We start from the raw sequence: 22,599 nt of genomic DNA on the forward strand, positions 1-22,599 counted from the left end.
TCTGTTGGTATATTAGTATACATGTTAATAATGTCGAATGAGCAAATTCTGGTGGTTTCGTTTATTTCATTTTTCATTAAGTCGTGGATAAGGGTGGGTGAATTTTTAATATTAAATGTATATGGCAGCTGTAGAGTTTCTTGTAATATAACGTTTAGTAGTTTTGCTAATTTATATGCTGGGCACTCTCTCCAGTTGACTATAGGTCTTATTGATTTTTCTTGTTTATGGAGCTTAATGGTGCCGTATAACTGTGGTGCACTTGGGTTCATGTTTATGTATTTCCATTTTTCTTCTTTCTTTATAATGTTGCTGCATTTATTAGTTATTTTCCATATCTTTTCCTGTTGTTTATTTGTAATATCTCTAGTTAGTTCTGTGAAATTATTGGCAGATAAGAATTCATCAATTTTCTTATCGTACTCGTTTTTGTGTAATATTACGAGTGTGTTGCCTTTGTCAGCTTTTGTTACTACTAGTTGGTTATGTTGTAATTTGTATCATATTCTTTTCATTGTGTGCCATTCTTTTTTTGCCTCTTTTATTTTATTCCTTTCTTTTCTTGAATGTTGCATATTTATTAGTTTTTGTATATTATTGGCTACTAAATGTCGCATATAATTTTGTTCTTTTATTGGTAATAGTTTTATTCCTATTTCTGCTTCTAATCCTAGTGTTTGTATCCAGTCCTTAGGTTTCGCATGTAGGTTATATTTCAGTCCTTTGTTGAGTAGTTGTATTTCGTCTTCTGTGAAGGTAATGTTTGTTAAATTTTCTGTTCTTTTAAAGAATATGTGCTTATCTTCTTGTGGTTTATTATTGTATCTTTTTCTACTTTCCTGTGTCTCCGTTGCCTCTTGTGCTTTTAATTTCTCTATTTTGGCATTGATTATTAGGTATTTTTCTTTCATTCTTATGTCAAGTTTATGTGAGATATTTCTATCTATTATGTGCCATATTTTTCCCCATGTTCTGCCATTTTCTAAATGTAAGTCATATAATTGTTTCTTTAAAAATTGCTTTTTTTATAGCAATGTTTTAATTCATTCTTTATTCTTATTTCTTGTATTTTATTAGTGAGGCGTTGTTTCATTGCTTTATTTTGTGAATTTATTCTGTTTTTTGCATATCTTGATGTTAGCTGAAGATTGATACAGGTTCTGTTAAAGTGGATGTTTGCGTTGCAATTTAACAATTTGTGTTTTATATTCAGATATTTATTTATGCTCCTTGCCTGACAGGCATCTATAAATTTAATTGTTTTCACCAAAAGCTTGCTTCAACATTTGGTGCGTTTCTGCAGCGGTTTTCCCAAGTTTGAAACAAAACTTTATACAGACACGCTGCTCTCTCAGGTCAGCTATCACAAAACCGCAAACTCACAGAAACACAACAATGGAAATACGTTCACCAACAATAAACCCAACCACTCAAATCGACGCTGCTTGCCACACTGATTCAAGAAGGATGTGTGAGGAGACACCTAGCGGTATCTCGATGTACTCGTAACCATTCACGCGCAAAATTCAAATTTCAGTAACTTTTGGATTGCTCCACGTATTCAACAGAGTTTGTTTTGTGTTTCTGCAGTCATATTTCGATCATATATCGCTAGTTGGCATATAGACTATAGCAGGTCATGCAAGAATGTTTTGTATTCCTCCTCCTGCCATCTGGAAGTCATAATTTATACTTCTTGAGGAACAAATGCCATTTATATGTTATTGCATGTCATGTGTCAGTAGCATGCTTTTATGTTCAGCCAAACCGTGGCCCTCTGGATTAAAGGAACTAGATATAATCCTTTGTGTGAAGTGGATGAAGAATCTATTAGTGATATGTTAAGTGAAGAACTCGATATTGACTATAATGACGAGATGGATTTGGGAATTGAAGGAGAAACTGTGAGTGAAGAATCGAGCAATGAAATGTCAGAAAGTGAGAGTGAGAGCTAAACAAGTGTTGTTGCGTGGGTGTGTGGGAAGTCATGACAACGGGCGATGGTGCATGTGGGGAAATGATGCCACTGAATAAAGCAATCTGGCCATCAAAAGGACAGGAAAGTACATTGGTTGATAAAACATATAGAGAAACAATTTCAGAAAAGTTATATGCCAGGTAGAAACATTGTAATAGGTGAATCAGCAATCGCAAAATAGTTTTCAATACTTATATTAAAAAGAAAGAAAGAAACAAACAAACAAAGTGGGGTATCAGATTATTTGCATTAGCTGAAAGTGACACTGGTTACATTTACAGTATAATTCCAAATTACAAAAAACTTCCAGGCAACATGTGTAACTTACCATACTTAGAAAATATACATGGACAAATACCGTCTTAAGTGCAACAATTTTATTGTAGTTTTTACTTCTTTTTCCTCCTCCACACTACATGTTTCGGCCCTAAATGGCCATCATCAGGTGTGTATCACTCACGTAACTGTTACACTGCTTGTTAAAAATGTAAAAATCCCAGTCTTTCTAATTGTATAAAATCTTTGTTAATCTACACGCGTCGATTTGATTTTTAAATTAGCACTTTTTAAACCTTAATTCAAGTTAAAATGTCTATAAGATCTTTGTTCTCTTTCTTTTTCAAATTAAAATTTTTCAGGGTACATGCCCTATATCTACGGTGCTGCAGCGGCCACTTCTTGTTTTTATCGCTGTTCATGTGTTGTTCAGTGTAGGCGCTCTCTGTGTGTGTCGCTGCTTATCTTTAATACGTANGTGTAGATTAACAAAGATTTTATACAATTAGAAAGACTGGGATTTTTACATTTTTAACAAGCAGTGTAACAGTTACGTGAGTGATACACACCTGATGATGGCCATTTAGGGCCGAAACATGTAGTGTGGAGGAGGAAAAAGAAGTAAAAACTACAATAAAATTGTTGCACTTAAGACAGTATTTGTCCATGTATATTGTGTGAGTGTAACAGGATGCTGAAATATAATATTATACTTAGAAAAACCGTTCATTTCAAGAATAGTTCTTTCCTTCCTTGGTTGACAGACTATGACTCAGTGTGTCTAGTACTGAAGACTACCGCCATTTCACTGACAGATATTATAGCAGTGTTGAGTTGGCCCAAGAATTTGACAATCGAAAATGTAAGTAGACATTTGGCCTGATAACTGTGTGCCCATGTTGCACCAACTTTTTGGGCAAGAGTTCACTTATTGGCTCAGCAGGCATTTAAAACCCTGATGACCTGGTTGCAGAAATTTTTCTAAATGTGATGACCGGAAAAGATTAATATATTCCCTTCTTCCTGCTAACATAAATCAAATTAAATCAAATTTTATAGATTAAAGCATCCAGAAGAAGACACGCGTTACATATTCTTTTCAGATATTCGTGTTTTATAGTGTAGTTTTTTTTAAAACTTCATTTTCTTTACAAATTATAAATCAGTCCGTCCAATGTTATTGTGATGGACCAGAATGAAACAAATCAAACTCAGTTTCTTTAATTTTTGTATATACATTTCTAACATGTGTTTCAGATGTCCTCACATATCCCACATGTGATCAGAGTACAGAAGACCTGTGCAACACAGTGGTGTGTATTCTTTCTTTACTTGAGTTGTCAGAAGATAAAGAAAGGAAACTTGTTGAACGCTTCTGCTGTTGGCTGTTGGATTTATGTGAATCAGGACTTATTTCTCGACAACTCTTGTTCCTGGGTGTTGTATCACGGAGAAAGCTTAAACTGACTACGCTGCTCATGAATGCAGAGGATGAAAGATATAAGAGATGGAGTGCTGTCAGTGATACACTGGTCCTTAAGGGAATTTGTGGTAAATTGTTAGATTCATTTGGCAACATACAGATTGAAGAAATGTTCCTGCGTGTTATGAAACAAGAAAAACATTGGATTGAGGATATTGTGGTAAGATATAAGGATGGTAGTGAACTAATGTCTTCTATCTGTATTCCAAACAAATATATTTGTAATTTAGATAATTTTGAACTTGTAGATTTATAATTTTGTGCATGTAATAAAATTTTTGGAGCTTTCATTTTTATTACTATATAAATCAAGTTGAATTTAATGAGTTAACTGTGGAATACTGCAGATGGTTATTGTACCCTAAAAATGGTGGGCTGGAAGTGCTGGTCATGGAAATGTTCATATACAGGGAATTTCCTTGCTGAGTAAAAGTTAATATTAGAACTTTATCAGTCAATATTTAGAGCACTTACTGTCCCACTGAAGAGTTCCGTCTTCTGGGATTTAACATCATGTAAGGCAATGAAAGTCAAGTTATGAAGGCAAAAGGAGACAACTAAGGTTGAACTCCATGCCAGTAATATGAAGAGGTAGGATGGCTTCTGCCTAAGTAAATCATGGAAACCTCTCATTTTCTCTTTGAAAGATTGCAAGAAGTCTCCCTCACAGGATTCTCTGTGGGCCCTAATCAGAGCATGAGCTGTGACCTGTCTGGGCTCCCGTCAGCCCTAAGCTTTTGTTTCTTGTCTTGTCTTTCCTTCACTACTGTTGCTTTTTTATCCCTCACCATGTGCATATGACCCAAACAGATGACCTCTGTCCAATCTTGTTTTCTGCCCATCATTCCCATGCTACTTGTACTTATCTCCCCAGGGTTCCCAGATATGCATTAGCAGCTCTTTTCAGGGTCCACACTATGAGTAGTTGTCCTTGTCTTCTATTGGTTCATTCAGTTTTGTGAAAAAGTATATGGGAACTGACATGTTTTCTTACATTCATATTGGTTCACTCTGTTCTGTGAGCAAGCCAGTGGGAATTTATGAGTTGTCTTGCAGTTCATTCCTGTTTCTTATATAAACCCAAGTTTTCACCAGGTGGATTTTTCTGCTTTCTAACTGGTTCATGCTAGTTTTTTGGTTGGCCTATTCTGGTACACTAAAGATGGAGGCAATATGGTCCTGTGAAACTTCCACTGACTTTTAACAGACTACATAATGTTATATTCCAGAAGGTAGAACTCTTCATAACCAACAATGTGAGAACCTCAGATCTTACTCTTCCACTGTCTGTAACCATATAGACTACTGAGATTAGTTTACTCATTTCTTTACAGCAACACCACTGCTCACACACTGCATTCAGCTCTTCTTTGAATTCCTATGCACTGCTGAATGGAGAGCTGACTGAGTACTTGCTCACTCACTCACTCACTCACTCACTCACTCACTGGCTGCAGAGGCTAATTGAACACTCCTGTATTCTATGCTGCACTGAACTGAACTGAGCTATCACTAGACCTTTAGTGCTACTTTTAGATGGGTGTGTCACCCTTCAGGATGTTTCTTACTTATGCTTAGGCAACCTCACCCTCAATGTCAGCTGAGCAGTTTCTTGAACAATTCAGATGATACAAGATGTATGTGCAGGCCAGGCAACACAGTTCACCCAGTGCTTTACTCCTGTATCTGACATCATCAGTTGTACCTGGAAAACAACATGTGTAACCTGAGAAGCAAGCTGTGGCCCATACCTTGTCAGGTCTTTGCCAAGAGCAGGACATGTGCACTTTTTTACTTTTTTATCAAAAGACTAAGTGTGCATGTGAATTTTTACAGGAAATATGTAGTCACCTTGTAATGTGTAGTGACACTGAAGTTGTGAAGAAACTTTTGTCCCATCACACAATAAGTAAATTGTGGCCATTAGTACTGCTTCAAGTATGGCAGAATTTTGCAGATAGGAATGAAATATTCTTGGTTTTGAGCTTTCTCCTTGAACATTGCAAGGTATGTATATGATGATTTTTAAGGTTTAACCTTTATGTGGCTTATAAACTAATTTAAACATTCATTCTGGTGAGTGGCCTTCCTTCAGGATTTAGTAACTATGTCCTGTTAAAAAGGTGTGTATAATAGTTGAACCTGAAGGTTCTCAAAGTTGCCACAGCCCTGCATATATAAAATTATATGAGTTACCATATGCGGTTGAATCAGCCATACACGTCCTGTGTGATTGTGAGGCCATAGCTTATTTAAGAGATCGTCACTTGGGTCAGTTTTTTTATGGAACCAAGTGACACTTATGACACCCACAGGGTCCTACACTTTATTAAAAGTGTAGGATTAATAAAGGGCTAATCCAAAGGGAAGCTCAATAGATCATTGAAGGTCACAATGCATGGGCCGGTTTTTATGGCCCACCCCTTACATACATACATACATACATACCATACATGGTAGCATAGTTGGTTGAGGCACTATGCTACAAGCCAGAAAGTAGCGGGATCGAATCCTGATGAAGTGGATTTTTTCAGTTTACCTAATCCTTCCAGCCAGACTATGGCCCTGGGGTAGACTCAGCCTCTAACAGAGATGAGTACCAGGAATATTCTTGGAATATTCTTGGGGGTAAAGGTTGGCAGGCGCGTACAGCTGACAACCTTACCGCCATCTATGAGCCGATTGTCTAGAAAATGTGGGAACCTCAACATCTCACAACCCTATGGGCCTCCACTGCCTGTTACAGGGATACCTTTACTTTACTAACCATATTTATTTACATATGTTTTCCTCCACGTCATTTATTCTTTATGCAAACCACTGATATTCTTGTTTTTAGTGTTTGTTTCCAGCTCATTAATTTTATTTTTTAGAAATTTCACTGCTTTGTTCTTGAAATTTTTACTAATGTCATGTCTTACCTTTGTCAAATTATCATCTTTGATGAAAGTGAACCTAGCACATCTAAAAAACTGCAGTAAAATTGAAGCTGTTGAATCAAAGTTTAAATGCATTTTGAAATCGTTCATTCTGTCCATGGTTTATGCTAACCATCTTACAGTGTATACACTTTTCCACCTTATTCTTCACTTCCACACTACATGTTTCAGCACTAATGTGCCATATTCAGGTGTCTTTATGCACATTAAACTATTGTACTGCATGCCATGATGTCTTCATTCTAAAATGACTAAAATCTGTATTCGTCATATATGTCGATGAATTCTAAATAATAAAATTTTTCAGGATTCATCCTACGTCGCACTCAAACAGGCGAATTACGCCAATCCTCTTTTATGTGAGCATTCTTCCTACATACATTTGTGTATCGTGTTCTGTGTTGTTTTTTGCTCCTGTTACTGCGTGCGTTGTACTGCTCAGTACAAATGTATGTAAGAAAAATGCTCACATAAAAGAGGATTGGCGTAATTCGCCTGTTTGAGTGCGACGTAGGATGAATCCTGAAAAATTTTATTATTTAGAATTCATCGACATATATGACGAATACAGATTTTAGTCATTTTAGAATGAAGACATCATGGCATGCAGTACAATAGTTAAACATGCATAAAGACACCTGAGGATGGCACATTAGTGCTGAAACATATAGTGTGGAAGTGAAGAATAAGGTGGAAAAGTGTATACACTGTAAGACGGTTAGCATAAACCATGGACATGAATCAGTGTAACAGGACGCTAAAATATAACATCGTTCATTCTTTTGGGTTTTTATGTGTCAGTTACATAAAGGCATAAAATGAGTAAATAATCCATATATTTTTGTCCATCTGTACACATGTCTCACCTCCCAAACCTCTTGACCTGGAATGGAATTTTGTATGAAACTGTTTAAACTGAAACTAGCAGGTGAATTTAATTTTGACATATGCCATCATAACTTCTGCTTTATGCAATGTAAAACAGTTCATTGTATAAGAAAGTGGTATGTAACAAAATATGAATGTGACTAAGATCTGTAACGTCCAGTGTCCCACAAGAAATGAATCTTTCGTGGAACCTGAATGCTTGCTTTTCTGCCATGGTGATGGGGGGCGTGGAGGTGTCCCACCACTGCCACCAAGGCGTCGTGCTGCCACCATCTTGTTAAGTCTTAGGGAGGGGCTCAGGTAAATTCACAATCACTGACGTCGCTGCCTTGGCTTGAGTTTGCAATTCTCCTGGAGGATTCGGAGGGAGGCTGGAGTCAGCAGGGAAGATGATAACACTTGAGGGAATGCTAGGTTCAAATAACATCACAGCGTATTTCTATCCTACTCTATACACCTATGTCGCTATATACATATTATATACACCATTTGCCGATGTTCGTCGGTTCGCATTACATGTGGGTTATTATCCTGTAGCACACACATTATTTCTACTCCTGTCACCCTGCTATTGGGTATTCTATCCTCCTCTCTCTCTCTCTCTCTTTCTCAGTAAACCTAGTCCATCTAGTCTTCACTTTCTCTCCCTGGGGTTTGCACTTTAATACCATCACACTTAATCTTCATGGCTATATGAAGTAAATCTACTTACGTGAGCTGAGGAAACAGGCTGCCATCACCAACCAACAACTACTCATCGCCATCACTCTCTTGGTGATAACCTACGGCTGACTCTTTGACGAGTAATAATAAAAAGTTTTTTGATTGATTCCTCTAGAGTTTATGTACCCTCTTTTTGCTGACTCGCTGGGTTCCGGGGGTGTATTCACCCGCCCATCCTGACGTAATTTTGGGTCGGTGTGGCCCACTCATTGGCTGTTTATCGAAAGGGGCTGGGCTCTTTCAGGTCTACCACCCTCTCCGACTCAGTGATTTCCTCATGCCATAGTTTTTATGACCCACTTCATACAGCTTCTTCCTCAGTGTCAGCGTTATTACGCTGTCGCGCTAACATTCTGATTACAAAGCGATTGTCTGTTACACTTCTTTGCAAACCCAAGCTTCCTGGTACGTTTCATTATTTCTATATCTTAATCTTAAAGTCTAGATACACTTATTCCAAATTTACCCAAAAAAACATATCTACTTGGACATAACCCTTGGGCCATAAACATTGCATTACCAGACATCAGTCTGTAGTGATGGAGGCAGAGACAGTCTCCAAAACTCTGAAAATTAATTCCATTCTGATTGCATTATAAGCCATAATTGCAGATACAGTGTTGTTGATGAGATCTGTAACAGATTTCTAAATCAACATCCATGAATAATGTAGAATTCAAGAAAATGCATTTGTAAACTCTTGGGTAGATTTTTCCATTTTTGTTGTTTGTATATTCATTTACATTTTCATGTGTTACTTTCACATGCTGTACATTCAAATTGTATTGCTCTTGTCTTTGCTATTACAGAAAGTTATCAGTGACCCAGTTTTTTCCTCCCTGTGCTCTGTTGTGGATCACCAGATATTAGTAATGCAGTGGTGTAGGAAGCATGGTCATAGATATTCTTTTAACAACAGAGACTTTTTAGAGCTGACAAAGGAACATAGTACCCTGGAGGTATTGCGGAGAACTGCAAGTTTGGAGGATCTAGAGTTGAATGAAGCTAGAGTGTTACTTCTGAATAATGAGCAAGGTAATTGAATGGAATTAACTGAAGCTCTTCCAAAGTTGTGCATTTATTTATTTATATATCAGGCTTGTCTGTTGTGATTCTGTATAATTTGCAGTAAGTCCTTAACAGAATGAATGAAATTCAGGGGGCCAGAAGTTTTGAACTTTCTCAAATGTACAAGTAAAAGGGTTATAATCCAAGGTTTCTCTTTAAATTTAGTACATCTGCTTTGAATGCTTGTATGATGGTGATGAGTGATGAATGATGAGTACTGATAGGTTTTATGAGACATATGGACTACAAAGCATTATGTATGAATGAGAGAGAATTTTAGATGTGAAATTATAACATCAGGTGTCATGCTTTGATGCTGAGTATATATGCTCAGTTACACTTATCATTTCATGATATTCTGTACATACCAGTTAAGAGTTAATTTTTTTTCAGTCCAAATATCTTAAGTTGTGGCATATAGACCTGTGGGAACAGCCCACATTCAAGTAAGTGTGTCATTGCTTAGCAACGACGAGTAGACAACGGTTGCTAGGCAAAAGCGTGTAAACAACGGTTACGTAATAGGCACTGCTGGTGCCGGACACTGTGTTTATAAGTTCCCTAGCAACCGTTGTTTACTCGTCGTTGCTAAGCAATGACACTTGCATTGTCACACTTGCTTGAATGTGGGCTGTTCCCACAGACCCATTGCTGGGCAGAGACCTCGAAATGGACAACGAGTACAGTGATTGCTATTCAGTAATCTCCCTCAGTAGATGTTTTTGCCATGGAATTACTAGTGAAGACTGTAATAGACTGAGCGCACTAGTCTGTGTATGTCAGTGATCTGTAAAGTGTAGTTCTGAGTGATGTATACAAGTGGTCAATAAATCTATTCAGTCCATACCCCATCTGTAGTCACAACCCTTAAATCATGACATTTTCATTTCAGTGTTTTCGAATGTAAATAAAGTACATGATGAAACTGGAGGAAATTCTTGGGAGGTTACAACGTTTGATGGTTTCTGTATCATGAAGAAGGCTTTCACTCTTCTTCAGGCATCAATGGAAATTGAAGAACTGAGTGAGTAGCAATGTATTTATTTAACGAGTATTTCATATGTGGTGCCGTCTTACTTTACAGTCGAATATAGTGACCCTGTCCTGTAAAACAGTAACATGCTAGTGTCTTTATGGTGGGGCGGTTATTAGACCTCGGCCTATATCCTAAGCTGTGGGGCCATCTCTTGTTGGCTATTTGTGACTGCGTGTTCCATGTCCATCCACAATCTGAATATGTACCATGTTATTCTGACAAGGTATGATCATACCAAGGATCATGTGATAGGCTGAACAGGTAGCATGTGTGGAGTAATGAGAAATGCAAAATTTTAGTTTGAAAATGTGAATGGAAGCATTGGAGGATCTGGGAGAATAACAATTGAAACAGATATTAAAGACATAGGGTGCAATTGTGTGAACTAGGTTCAGTGGTCCAGGAATGTCTGTTAAAAGGTAAATCTATCTGGGCTTAATTAATTAAGCACCGCACACTCAAAATGTATGGGGAATGGTGGTATATCCTGAACATTCGTAACTTTAGCATTAGACTAAGGTAAATAGATAATTCAAACCAACTGACTCAAGTGGTAACACTTCTGTCTTGTGTTCGTGGTGTGTCTAGTTTGAATGTCAGCTAGAACACTGGTTAGAACGAGTGAGGTTTCCTCATGGTTTTCCTTAACTTCTCTAGTCAGATATCAGGAAAATGCATTAAATTAGGCCAGGACCACCTGCATCCACATTCTTTTCATTGCATAGTTCATTACCGTCCAGTCATTTGAAGCCATATAGTCTGCGGTACTAACACCATTATGCATAAACTACAAATAAGTAAATATTTAAGGAATTACATTTTTCATATATTTTAGAAGACAACTGGTAGAATTTTATTTCCTATATTTCATGACACCCTAGAATTCTGTTTCATTCTGCCCATACTGCCTTGTGTAAATACATAATAACATGAATATAATAAGACTTTTTGATACTTATTGTGAGCTGTCAGAATAAGCTGTGATTGTGCAAACAAAATTGAACATGTAACTACTGTGAAACTTTGCACACAGCATTTGTTGCTACATACAGAATAGTTAATCATCTCAACAGTCAAATTTACTGAACATGTATTGATTGTATTTCCTTTTTTGTATTCTCCTTATTCACATATAATTCTGTCTTGTTGTCTATTGTGTCTTCCCTTAATACGCTTTTGACCAATTAAGAGATTTTCATGGAAGTTAGTACGAATATCATGACACTGGAAAATCACACTTTACAATTTTTATTTGACTACTCACAGTAATAGCATCATGAAAGCATTGCATACTTCTGAGTTAGAGTATCAGTAATGCTATTTAACTTTGGATTCTTAAATTCTGTATGGTGATAGACTGCTGAAAGAAACTTAAATATAATAATGACAGTAGGTCTTGTTAAAGAAATTACTTATTCTAATTAATGATCTGAGCCTGGCTTTGGGTTTGCATGATTACAAAATTCATTTTCAGTTTAAAGTGCTAAGGCATTTCTAAGGTGTCATGCTTCATGATGTAGTATGTTTATATTCACACTGATGCATTTTAAATCATATCCAAAGTTCTAAATCTTAGTTGTTTCATGTCAATATTTTTTATCTTTTTTCAGGTATAGAATGTGTTAATAGGCAGTGTATCTATATTCAGATATCATTATCCTTGCAGGCAAAAATTATAAATATGTTAATGATTATCAAAGTGATGGTATTAAAGTATGTTGTAGCTTCCATATGTACTTGCAGAAATTCAGATCTTTACTCCTCCTATTCATGATGATGATCATCATCATCAACATCATCATCATCATCATCATCGTCGTCCATTTAGTAGTGTTCCTACCACAGTGGGTTGTCCTGCAACTCAAGTTTCCCCTTGTGCTTTATTCATGTGTGTCTACTTTTTCTCTACTTTAGTATATGTATCTTATGTCATTGTTTATGGTTTCTGCTGTGGTTATTTCTTCCTTTTTATATGGTTATTATTTTGGACATTGTTAAATGCCTGAAGTATATTTGGACAGTGCCATCATAATGTTACAGTCTCTCTTAATCACAACCAATTACAATAACTGACAATAAATGGGTGCCTGAGACTGGCTCAGTTCTGACTGGACTGATCTGTCATCTCTTCTAGTCTTCCCTTCACAGGCTGACTTTCAGCTGACAACCGACTGACAGTGACTCACATTGACTGATTTACGAATGAATTATGACTGAATCTCTTATTATCTGAATGGCTGCTTATATAGCATAGTGGCATCCTAAGAAGTGTTTGTTATTTGCTCATATCCATGGACACGCCTGTTGATTCCACAGCAACCAGCTGCTTTCCAAGAGTCTGCAACTTTCATTCTCATATCCATGGGCATGCCTGTTGATTCCACAGCAACCAGCTGCTTTCCAAGAGTCTGCAACTTTCATTCACATATCCATGGGCATGCCTGTTGATTCCACAGCAACCAGCTGCTTTCCAAGAGTCTGCAACTTTCATTCTCATATCCTTGGGCATGCCTGTTGATTCCACAGCAACCAGCTGCTTTCCAAGAGTCTGTAGCTTTCATTCTCATATCCTTGGGCATGCCTGTTGATTCCACAGCAACCAGCTGCTTTCCAAGAGTCAGCAACTGTTAATGTTATATCCATGGACACACCTGTTGATTCCACAGCAACCAGCTGCTTTCCAATGGTCTATAACTTTCATTCATCACCCAGTGATGGTTTGTGTCCAAGAATCATATTTCTGTAGAAACGTGTTTGCTAACTCGTTTCCTAGAAATGGACCTACATGTCACAGTGTGTTTCATACTATTTTCATTAAGTACCATACATTTTTACTCAGTTTTTACTTCTTTGTATATAATTCAACAATTTGGTTTGTCATCCTTGGTCTTCATTGTCAGGTAAATGAGTCACACAGGCAGGCCATGCTTTGCTATCCCACAACACCAGATTCTTGGAACACTACCTGCAGTTATGTGTATTATCAATCAATCAGCCTGCAACCGAAACCATGCTTGAAGAGTTCTGTCTTCTGGGATATGATGCCTTATAGTCCGATGAAAGTCAGCTGATGTTTTGGAGAAATGTGTTGTCTCCATCTTCAGGGCTGAAGCATGAGCCAAGGAAGAAAGCAAACAGCATACTCCTCTGTAACACTGGTTGACTATCAATGGACTACACAGTGTTACATCCCAGAAGATAGAATTCTTCATAATCACAGCTGCAAGAACCTCAAATCCTATAAACCATACTTCTTTTCTAACTGTATTGTCCCGCACTTTGTTATCACTGAAAGACGTCATCTTTTCTTATTGCTGCCCACTTCCTACAGTTTCCAGCAATGGCAAAATCAGATCAATCATTGAACTCTCATTTATAAAAATACTCGTATATTATTTATCATGATGAGTAAAATGGAGGAGCAAAGGAAATGGAAGAATGTAAACGATGAAGAAGGCAGGAGGAAATACAGGAGACTGAGGAATGAATTGAAAAGAGCCACGGACAGGGCCAAAAAGGAATATCTTGAGAAGATATGTAATGAGATTATAGAATTTCAAAGGACAGGACATTAAGATTTGATGAAATGAAGACAAAAGAACTAGGATGGAAAGAGAACCATGGGATTCAAAATATTGACATCGAAGACTCCCAGGGGAATAGAATAGTAGATCAGAGGCAAGTGCTGAAAATTTGGGAAAATTATATTACAGAACTATATGATCGACCTAATCGGCCAGAAACCTTGGAAGTGGAACCGGAAGAAGAAGTAGATACAGACAAGAAAGAACCATATATTTTACAAAGTGAGGTGGAAAAAGCTATCAAGGAAATGAGGAAGGGAAAGGCTACAGGAGATGATGATGTACCTGGAGATGTGCTCAAGTTACTGGGAGAAGGTGGTTTGAAAACACTGACAAAACTAATGAACACCATATATGAAAGTGGAGAGTGGCCCAAGGACTTTACAGAAGTTACAATGATTGCCTTAAAGAAAAAGACAAAAGCTACAAAATGCAGCGACCATCGCACAATAAGCCTTATTGCACATACAGCAAAGATAATAGCAAAGATACTTAAAAGAAGAATTGAAAGGAAAATAGAGGATATACTTGGAGAAGATCAGTTTGGATTTAGAAGAGGAAAAGGAACCAGGGATGCAATTGGGATGATGAGAATTATAGCGGAACGAACTTTGGAGATAGATGAAGAACTGTGTGTTTGCTTCATAGACTGGCAGAAGGCATTTGACCGTGTAAACTGGACCAAATTAATGCAGATCCTAAAAGAAACAGGTATCGATTTGCGTGAAAGAAGATTGATTAGCAAATTGTACATGGATCAGAAAGTTAGAGTGCGACTGGACAGAGGGGAGACAAGAAGTGTGCAGATTGGAAGAGGAGTTCGACAAGGATGCTGTTTATCACCAATTTTGTTCAACTTGTACAGCGAATGCCTTACCAAGGAAGCTCTGGATGGGCTTGGAGACTTCAAATTAGGAGGGCAAATTGTTCAAACTGTGAAATATGCAGATGACCTTGTGTTAATGGCTAAGGAAGAAACTGTGCTACTGGGTATGATTGATAGACTAATCGAAATTGGAAGGTGCTATGGCATGGAAATGAATGTGGAAAAAACAAATGTAATGAAAATTTGATACAACCAACCCCAGTTACAATAAAGATAGACCAAAAACAACTGGAGAATGTGAAATGTTTTAAATATTTGGGTAGCTTGCTAACAGATGATGAAAGGTGTGCTTGTGAAATTAAATCTAGGATTGCCATGGCAAAAGCTGCATTTAGCAAGAAGAACAATCTTTTTACCAGCAAATTGGACTTATATTTGAGAAAGAAACTAGTGAAATGCTACATTTAGAGCATGGCTTTGTATGGGGCTAAAACTTGGACACTTAGGGCAGTAGATCAGAAACACCTGGAAAGCTTTGAAATGTGGTGTTGGAGAAGGATGGAGAAGATCAGTTGGACCGATTATGTGAGAAATGAAGTGTTATTTAGAGTCAGTGAGCAGAGGAATATCCTACATGAAATAAGAAAACGGAAGGCTAATTGGATTGGTCATATCTTACGCAGAAGACAAGGAAGAAGACATAAGAAGATGCTGGATGACCTTGGGGACAGAAGAGGATTCTCATTTGAAGGAGAAAGCTCTAGGTTGCATTAAGTGGAGGAACTGTTTTGGAAGAGACTGTGAACCTGTCATCTGACAGATTACTGATGAATGAATGAATTATTTATCCTTCAGTTTTATATAATTATTGCATTAATTGTTGAAAAAATTTGAGACATATTTTATCATTATTTCTGTGTAGTTTTTACATACCCATGTACCTGTTTTATAAATTAGAACAAGACTTCCTTTTCTCCAATTATGCGTGATCTTTGTGTCTCTAAAGCATCCTCAGTACTAACATACAGACATTAATTCCAATTGGCCTTGCAGTTTTTACCATGTCTGGAGACATGCTAGTATCATTATTCCCAGACGTTTCTGCATTTTCAACCTTTTAAGATTTATTTTTCCATCGAACATACTTGTATCTAAATCATCTCTGTAATTTCCATCTGCAATGATGTTTTTGTGTATATCATTACCTATTATCCGATTAATTATGCATAAACTGTTCCAGACTTTACAGGCCTCTTTCTGTTTTTATTTTATCTCTTCAGTTCTTTTAATAACATCATACAATTATCATGTTTCTCTCTTCTTTGTTAGTAAATTTATAAGGTAACTTATTGTCATATTTATAAATTTCTTGATTTCTTTGTACATTTTTGTCAGCATTCAATCTTTCGTATCTTTGCTATCCCAATTGGAATTTATCACCACTGCTTTTGAACTTTGCTTTAGAATATGTCTTTAGGTATGTCCGGGAAAAACAGGTTGGACTTAAATGGGACACATCAGCTGTTGGTCTGTGTTGATGATGTGAATCTGCTGGGTGATAATGTAGATACCATAAAGAAAAACACACAGACATTAATTGATGCTAGTAAGGAGGTTGCTTTAGAAGTAAACACAGAGAAAACTAAGTATATATTATTCTGTATTTCAGCATCCTGTTCCATATCTTTAATTGAATGTCTGTGTCTCACAGTCCGTCAATAATGCAACAATTATTAAAATATTCACCGTTTAACACATGTTAAGGGTTAAATGGTGAATATTTTAATAATTGTTGCATTATTGATGGACTGTGATACATAGACATTTAAGTATGTATTGCTGTCTCATCACCAGAATGCAGGGCAAAATCATGACATAAAGATATGAAAGAGGTTGTTTTGAAAATGTGGCACAGCTCAGATATTTGGGAATGACAATAACAATTCAAACCCTCATTGAGGAGGAAATTAAGAGGAGATTGAACTTGGGTAATGCTTGCTACCATTCAGTCCAGAACCTTTTGTCTTCTCATCTGCTATCTAAAATCATAAAAATTAGAATTTACAAAAGTATAATTTTACCAGTGGTTCTGTATGGGTGTGAAACTTGGTCTCTGTCTTTAAGGGAGGAACGTAGGCTGAGGGTGTTAGAAAACATGGTGTTGAGGAGAATATACGGACAAATGAAGTTATGGGAGGTTTGTAGGAAACTGCATAATGGGGAGCTTCATAACTTATATTCTTCTCCATGTATAATTAGAATGATCAAGTCAAGGATGATGAGATGGAAAGGACATGTAGCATGAATGGGGGAGAAGAGAAATGCATATAGAATATATGTGGGAAAGCCAGAATAAAAGAGACCACTAGGAAGACCAAGACATGGTTCAGTGGACAATATTGAAATGGATCTTAGAGATGCAGAATGGGGTGGTATGGATTGGATTGATCTGGCTCAGGATAGGTACCAGTGGACGGCTCTTGTGAACATGGTAATGAACCTTCAGGTTCCATAAAATGCTGGGAAGTTCCAGAGGAGCTGCACAATTGGTGGCTTCTCAAGAAGGGCTCAGTTCCATGAGTGAGTGAATGAATTCCAATTGGCTCTCTGAATACATTAATTTAAAGTAATATTTCCAAGAAGTAATTTGTATCCTCTTTGAAATATTTGTTGTATATAATTTTTTTCAGTCATACCGAGGCATCCATCTACAGAAACAGGTGGTGATGTTTTCAGTCCAGCTACAATAGAAGCACTGTACAAAGACAGAGTAACAAAAGAACTGCAGGAAATTAGAACTATGTTGTGTCAGTTGTTCCCATTAAACTTCAGGTGGGTTAGAAAGTATGTGCCTTAGTAATTAACATTATAACTCAAATTTTAATTTCAGTACATGAGGAAATAATATTGAAATTGTAGTTTACAGAATTGGTTGGTATATGATCATTTTGCATGACAATATTGTTGTGAACTTCATCTACAGGGAATTAAGTAAATTATAAAATGTTTCCCGTTTTTATGCACACAGAATATTAATTGTATGTCAGATGTTTCAGCTGTCTTGTGCATTAACCATAGCTACTGCTTAGTCAGGGATTTTATATCTGTAAATCATCTTAATAACAAAGTATTATTGAATCATTTTAGTAAATATATGTATGATTTCAGGGTTGAAATTCTAGAGAATATATTTTCATTACTATTTTTGAGATATGAAGATTTCCAAGAAGAGACTTCCTCAGATAGTGGAGCAAATGATGATGATGGGGATCATGATCCAAGAGTTCATAAATCAGAAATTATTTCCAAGTTCATTGATGATGCAGGTTATAAAAATTTGGAAGGAACTGACATGACTCACAGTATGACCAGTTTCCAGCAAATAGGTGATGTATCCTCATCATTGCGGACAATGCCTGTTATAGAAGCTCATGTGACTGGGTCTCCACCATTAGAACATTCAAATGCGTTTTCTGATGAAGCTGTGTGTCAGTTATCTTTGAAAGCACATGATATATCCTTGTCTCCTTCACAAGTCAAGGATATGTCATCATCTCTTTCAAAAATCTTTGTTGAATCACCTGTGAACATCTCTAGTCAACAAACAGATATGCAGAAATATTCATCGCCAGTATCTAATGCATTTAATAAATTATCAAATTCACTGCCACAGTTTGTAACTACTTCACCATCTGCCAGTGACAAACATAATTCAGCTCCAAACACATACAGAACAGCAGAAGTTCCCACTATAGACTCTGTTCGATCAGCATCATTGTCTTCAAATATGACATCTGATTTTTCAAAATTAGAAACATGTGGAGACAAACATCAGTATGCAAAGGTACAAGAACGAAGAAAGTCAGCAAGACACAATCATTCTGAGAATGCCAGTATAATAAGTGGAGCAAGCAATATGATGGGAAAAGGAACTCAACAAGGATTCATGTGCAGTCAGTACCTTGTACGTGATTTACTGCACTGTCTGAAGGAATGTCTGGTGGAAGCAAGTGCTGCGTTCTACAGTTCTCTTGCTGTGGATACTGTGGATTTAAGGAAAGTTGAAGTTGTATCGTCTGTTGAACCAGAATTACTTCAGCAACGCATGAGCAGGTAATGACTTCACTGCCAAAAGCTTCAAATAAATTTAAATGACTTTAAGGTAGAAGGGGTTGTGATTTGAACTTGCACAAAATATATTCTTGGATTAAAGTGATTGTAACGTCTGTAATTTTAATGAGATTTTGTGGGCGAATATTTTAATATTTTCGGAATATACCTGTTAGCCTATAAACAGCAGCCTACAACATACATGTGATGCCAGTGGCGTCTTAGGCTGTAATCAAGATTTGCCTTTGAATGCATTGTTCTGCACTTACTCCTGATTGCTGTACTTCCTGCCAAACGTTATTATTCAAAAATTTTCAAATGGTGCCATATGTGTCCTTTTCTGGATCAAGCAATAACAATTTTTCTTTGTCCCTTATAATTTCCCATTTGAAATCTCTGTCACTAACTCCATCTTACAGTAATGTGTTAATTAGTACATAATCTTCGACACAGTGAAATATGGCTCTTTACTGAAGTGAATAAACATTATCAGACTTGCCCTCTGACACTATGACAGTCATTATAATTATAAATACTTCCTTGATGATAGTACAGAACATTTCTTGGCATAAATAAATTTACAAAATTCCTTATCTAATTTGTATGCATCATCCACATATTATATTTGTTCCATTGAGGTGCAAAAGCCTGTAGAATACAGTATTATTAATTTGTGTATCATAACACTTGGTGACATGATAGGAAACTTTGCCTCTAAAAGAAAGGGTAGGATACATAACTTTTCATTCCAAATATAAAATTGTAAAAATTTAATAAAACGTTAATATTTTCATCTTTCTGGAGCATACCAGACACACATGCAATATCTTGGTAGTTGCTGATGAATAACAGTTTTAATCATGTTGTCACTAAGTAACCATACACATATTATTGTGTAAATTTATCTGTCTGCAAAATATTTTTCTGAATTTGTGATATATATATATATATATATATATACACACACACACACACACACGTAATCATCTTTCACAGCCAAAAATATTTTACCTTCATAATAGTATCACACTCTACAGATCTTCATATCTGTGTATGAAAATGCAGTTAGGTATTATGAACAGAGTTGATAATAGGAAGGGTAGAAAGGTAATACAATCATGAGTCATCCTTTGCACTTTTCATATGTAAAAAGGCTTGATTTGAAACTTATTTATTTCAGACCCATGTTTACTGTTGTAGAACAGGTCTACGGAGCAGGTGCAGCACCATATAGAGTCGTAAATTATCTTGGTCATAAAGCTGACAAATGGTACAAGTTTTATACTCTTCACAGAGTCTTCAGTTATTTTTGCTTTTTTATGTTAAATATTAAAAGTAAAAAAAAACGTAAAGCTATCCCTGTACCAGGCCGTGAAGGCCCATAGGGTTGTGAGACGTTGAGGGTCCCACATTATCTAGACAGTTGACTCAAAGATGGCGGTAAGGTTGTCAGCCTTATGCGCCGGCCACGCTTTACTCCCCAGGGCCATAATGCGGCTGGAAGGATTAGGTCAACTGAAAAAATCCAATGACCTCATCGGGACTTGAACCCGCTAACGTCCGACTTGTATATAAAAATATTTCACATCAATTTTTAGATATTACTGTCGCAACCTATTCTTTTCCATGAAAATTAATTTTTGGGAAAACTATAAAGTTCAGTTTGAGTATTGTGTAAAATAGACATTACACTGGGTCAGTACCAATGAAAATAAAAATTTCCTGACAATTTTTAATGTAAACCAACTTTAATCAATATTTGTTGAATGGTTTTGGTGATGAAAGGTGTACAGATGGGCATTTGCATACTTCATGCAAAGGAAGTATAAATATTTGGTTTACATAAGGTTCCTTTTATCTTGTGTAGACTCTCTGTGTGTGTGAGTGAAGCAGCATGGCGATTGCAGCTGTTCACAGATGCTAATTTTGCACGGCAAATTGGCTGCATCTGTGTTACCGAGCACATTTCAGCTGTCAGTGACACACAGGATGACTGGCTGTACCTGAGTGAGGAGAGTGATAGTGAAGATGAAAAGGAAGCTGGAAGTCCATCCCTCTGTAGTGTGCAGAAACCAGCAAGCAAGAGATCAAAATCTGAGCCTGAGAAGTCAAGTGAATCTGGTTCACATTCCAACAGGTCAGAAGGTTGGTATAGATAGCTGTAGAGGGATGTCATAAATGAAGTAATTTAGCAGTACAGAGTTGTAATTTTCTAACATTTTTAATAGTGGCTGAATTATTATGAATGTCTTGTTTGGGTATTGCCCCTTGCATGTGGTGTATTTGATATACATTACATTCTGAAAGTTGAATTTCCTTGTTGGCACACTTATTTTTACTTTGCCACTTGTGGCAGTGGCTGTAGTTACTTCAGTGGTCTAGCGCAGTGATTCCAAATCTTCTGCATCTCGTGTCTCACCAGTTGTTTCATAAAGAAAATCCACTTCAACTATAGCAAAAACAAGGCTTCTCTTTCTCCAACAAGTCTGTTTCTACAGTTATATACCTTTTATCATTTTATTAATCATTAATGGAAAATCTTAAGAACTTGAAGACTGAGAAGACTTGAATGGAACTCCTGACAAACCTCCATAGTGAACACTCACAACATAGAAGGTAAATAATACCAGTTCCAGATCCAGACGACCTACCATGAAAATGTTGACGCGTGTTTCCTAGGCAACATGACAAGAAATTGTGTGGGTCTCGGATTTTTACAAACATTTATTGGATAATCACTCTTTACACTCACAAATACAATTATAACGTTTTCGGATGTTTCCTCTTCAATGTTATACAGTCTTGCACCGCTAGTGTTGGTGAAGTATCTTCTGCTCAGAGCTCAACTGTCCTTAGCTCTCGTCGAATGCAAACTCTCCTGGTCTCTTGTCGGATATGAACTGTTCTGCTCTCCTGCCGAAGTTGGACTGTTATCTCCTGCATTTGGGTTGAATATGGAACACCTTTTTGAAGGGTTTCGTTTTGCCCACTGCTGTTTGGGATGGGCGATAGAGCCACAGTCTGTCGCCCTTGTTGTAACCCGGGAGTTGGCCAGTTTATTATACTGAGTTTTCATCCAGCCACCAGCAAGCTTCAGGTGTTGCCGAGCATAATTGTGGATGTCATGTAGGTGGTCCACTAAGTCTATCAAATAATCGGTTCTGGGTAGTTCCTTGTCTGGGGGTACCCCAAACAGCGGGTCGCAGGGCAGTTGGAGTTCTTGTCTGAACACTAGGCTAGCTGGGGTCAGTCCCGTAGTGTCATGAGTGAATGACTTGTAAGCTAGGAGAAAGAGGTGTAATCTCTCATCCCAGTCCCTCTGGTGGGATGCAACTACCTTCCACAGGTGCTTCTTGATGGTCTTAATGTAACACTTTACTGTGCTGTTTGACTGCTGGTGCAGGTGTGTGGTGTGTGCTTTGCTCACTCCCAGGCATTGCACAACTTCTTACAGTAGGTGAGACTCAAAATTATGGCCTTCGTCACTATATAACTCCCGAGGTATGCCAAAGCAGCAAAAGAAGTTTGTGACCACAACTTCCACTATTGCCGATGCCTCCTGATTGGAAATGGCATAGACTTCCGTCCATTCTGTGAAATTGTCTGTTGCTATCAGGAGTTATCACGTTACATATTGGTTCAGCTGGAGGGGTCCAACTACATCAATTGCTATCCTTTCGAACAGTGC

The 22,599-nt window shown here is 37.1% G+C and overlaps 1 protein-coding gene across 3 annotated transcripts in view; it reads left to right on the forward strand.

Moving 5' to 3' along the window:
* LOC111866417 overlaps positions 1-22,599 on the forward strand; it is a 109,653-nt gene that overhangs the window by 14,306 nt on the left and 72,748 nt on the right. For 2 of the 3 annotated variants that reach the window (XM_023855346.2, XM_023855347.2), the window contains exons 4-10: positions 3,512-3,897; positions 5,574-5,744; positions 9,097-9,322; positions 10,248-10,379; positions 17,492-17,633; positions 17,970-18,914; positions 20,779-21,056. In XM_023855346.2, coding sequence (XP_023711114.1) covers positions 3,512-3,897; positions 5,574-5,744; positions 9,097-9,322; positions 10,248-10,379; positions 17,492-17,633; positions 17,970-18,914; positions 20,779-21,056 — 2,280 coding nt within the window. Of the gene's footprint in view, positions 1-3,511; positions 3,898-5,573; positions 5,745-9,096; positions 9,323-10,112; positions 10,130-10,247; positions 10,380-17,491; positions 17,634-17,969; positions 18,915-20,778; positions 21,057-22,599 lie in introns of those variants that run through there. The other variant, XM_023855348.2, reaches the window with a different exon arrangement.

This window comes from Cryptotermes secundus, unplaced genomic scaffold, assembly GCF_002891405.2.
Source record: "Cryptotermes secundus unplaced genomic scaffold, Csec_1.0 scaffold193, whole genome shotgun sequence".
In the NCBI taxonomy this organism is placed as follows: Eukaryota; Metazoa; Arthropoda; class Insecta; order Blattodea; family Kalotermitidae; genus Cryptotermes; species Cryptotermes secundus.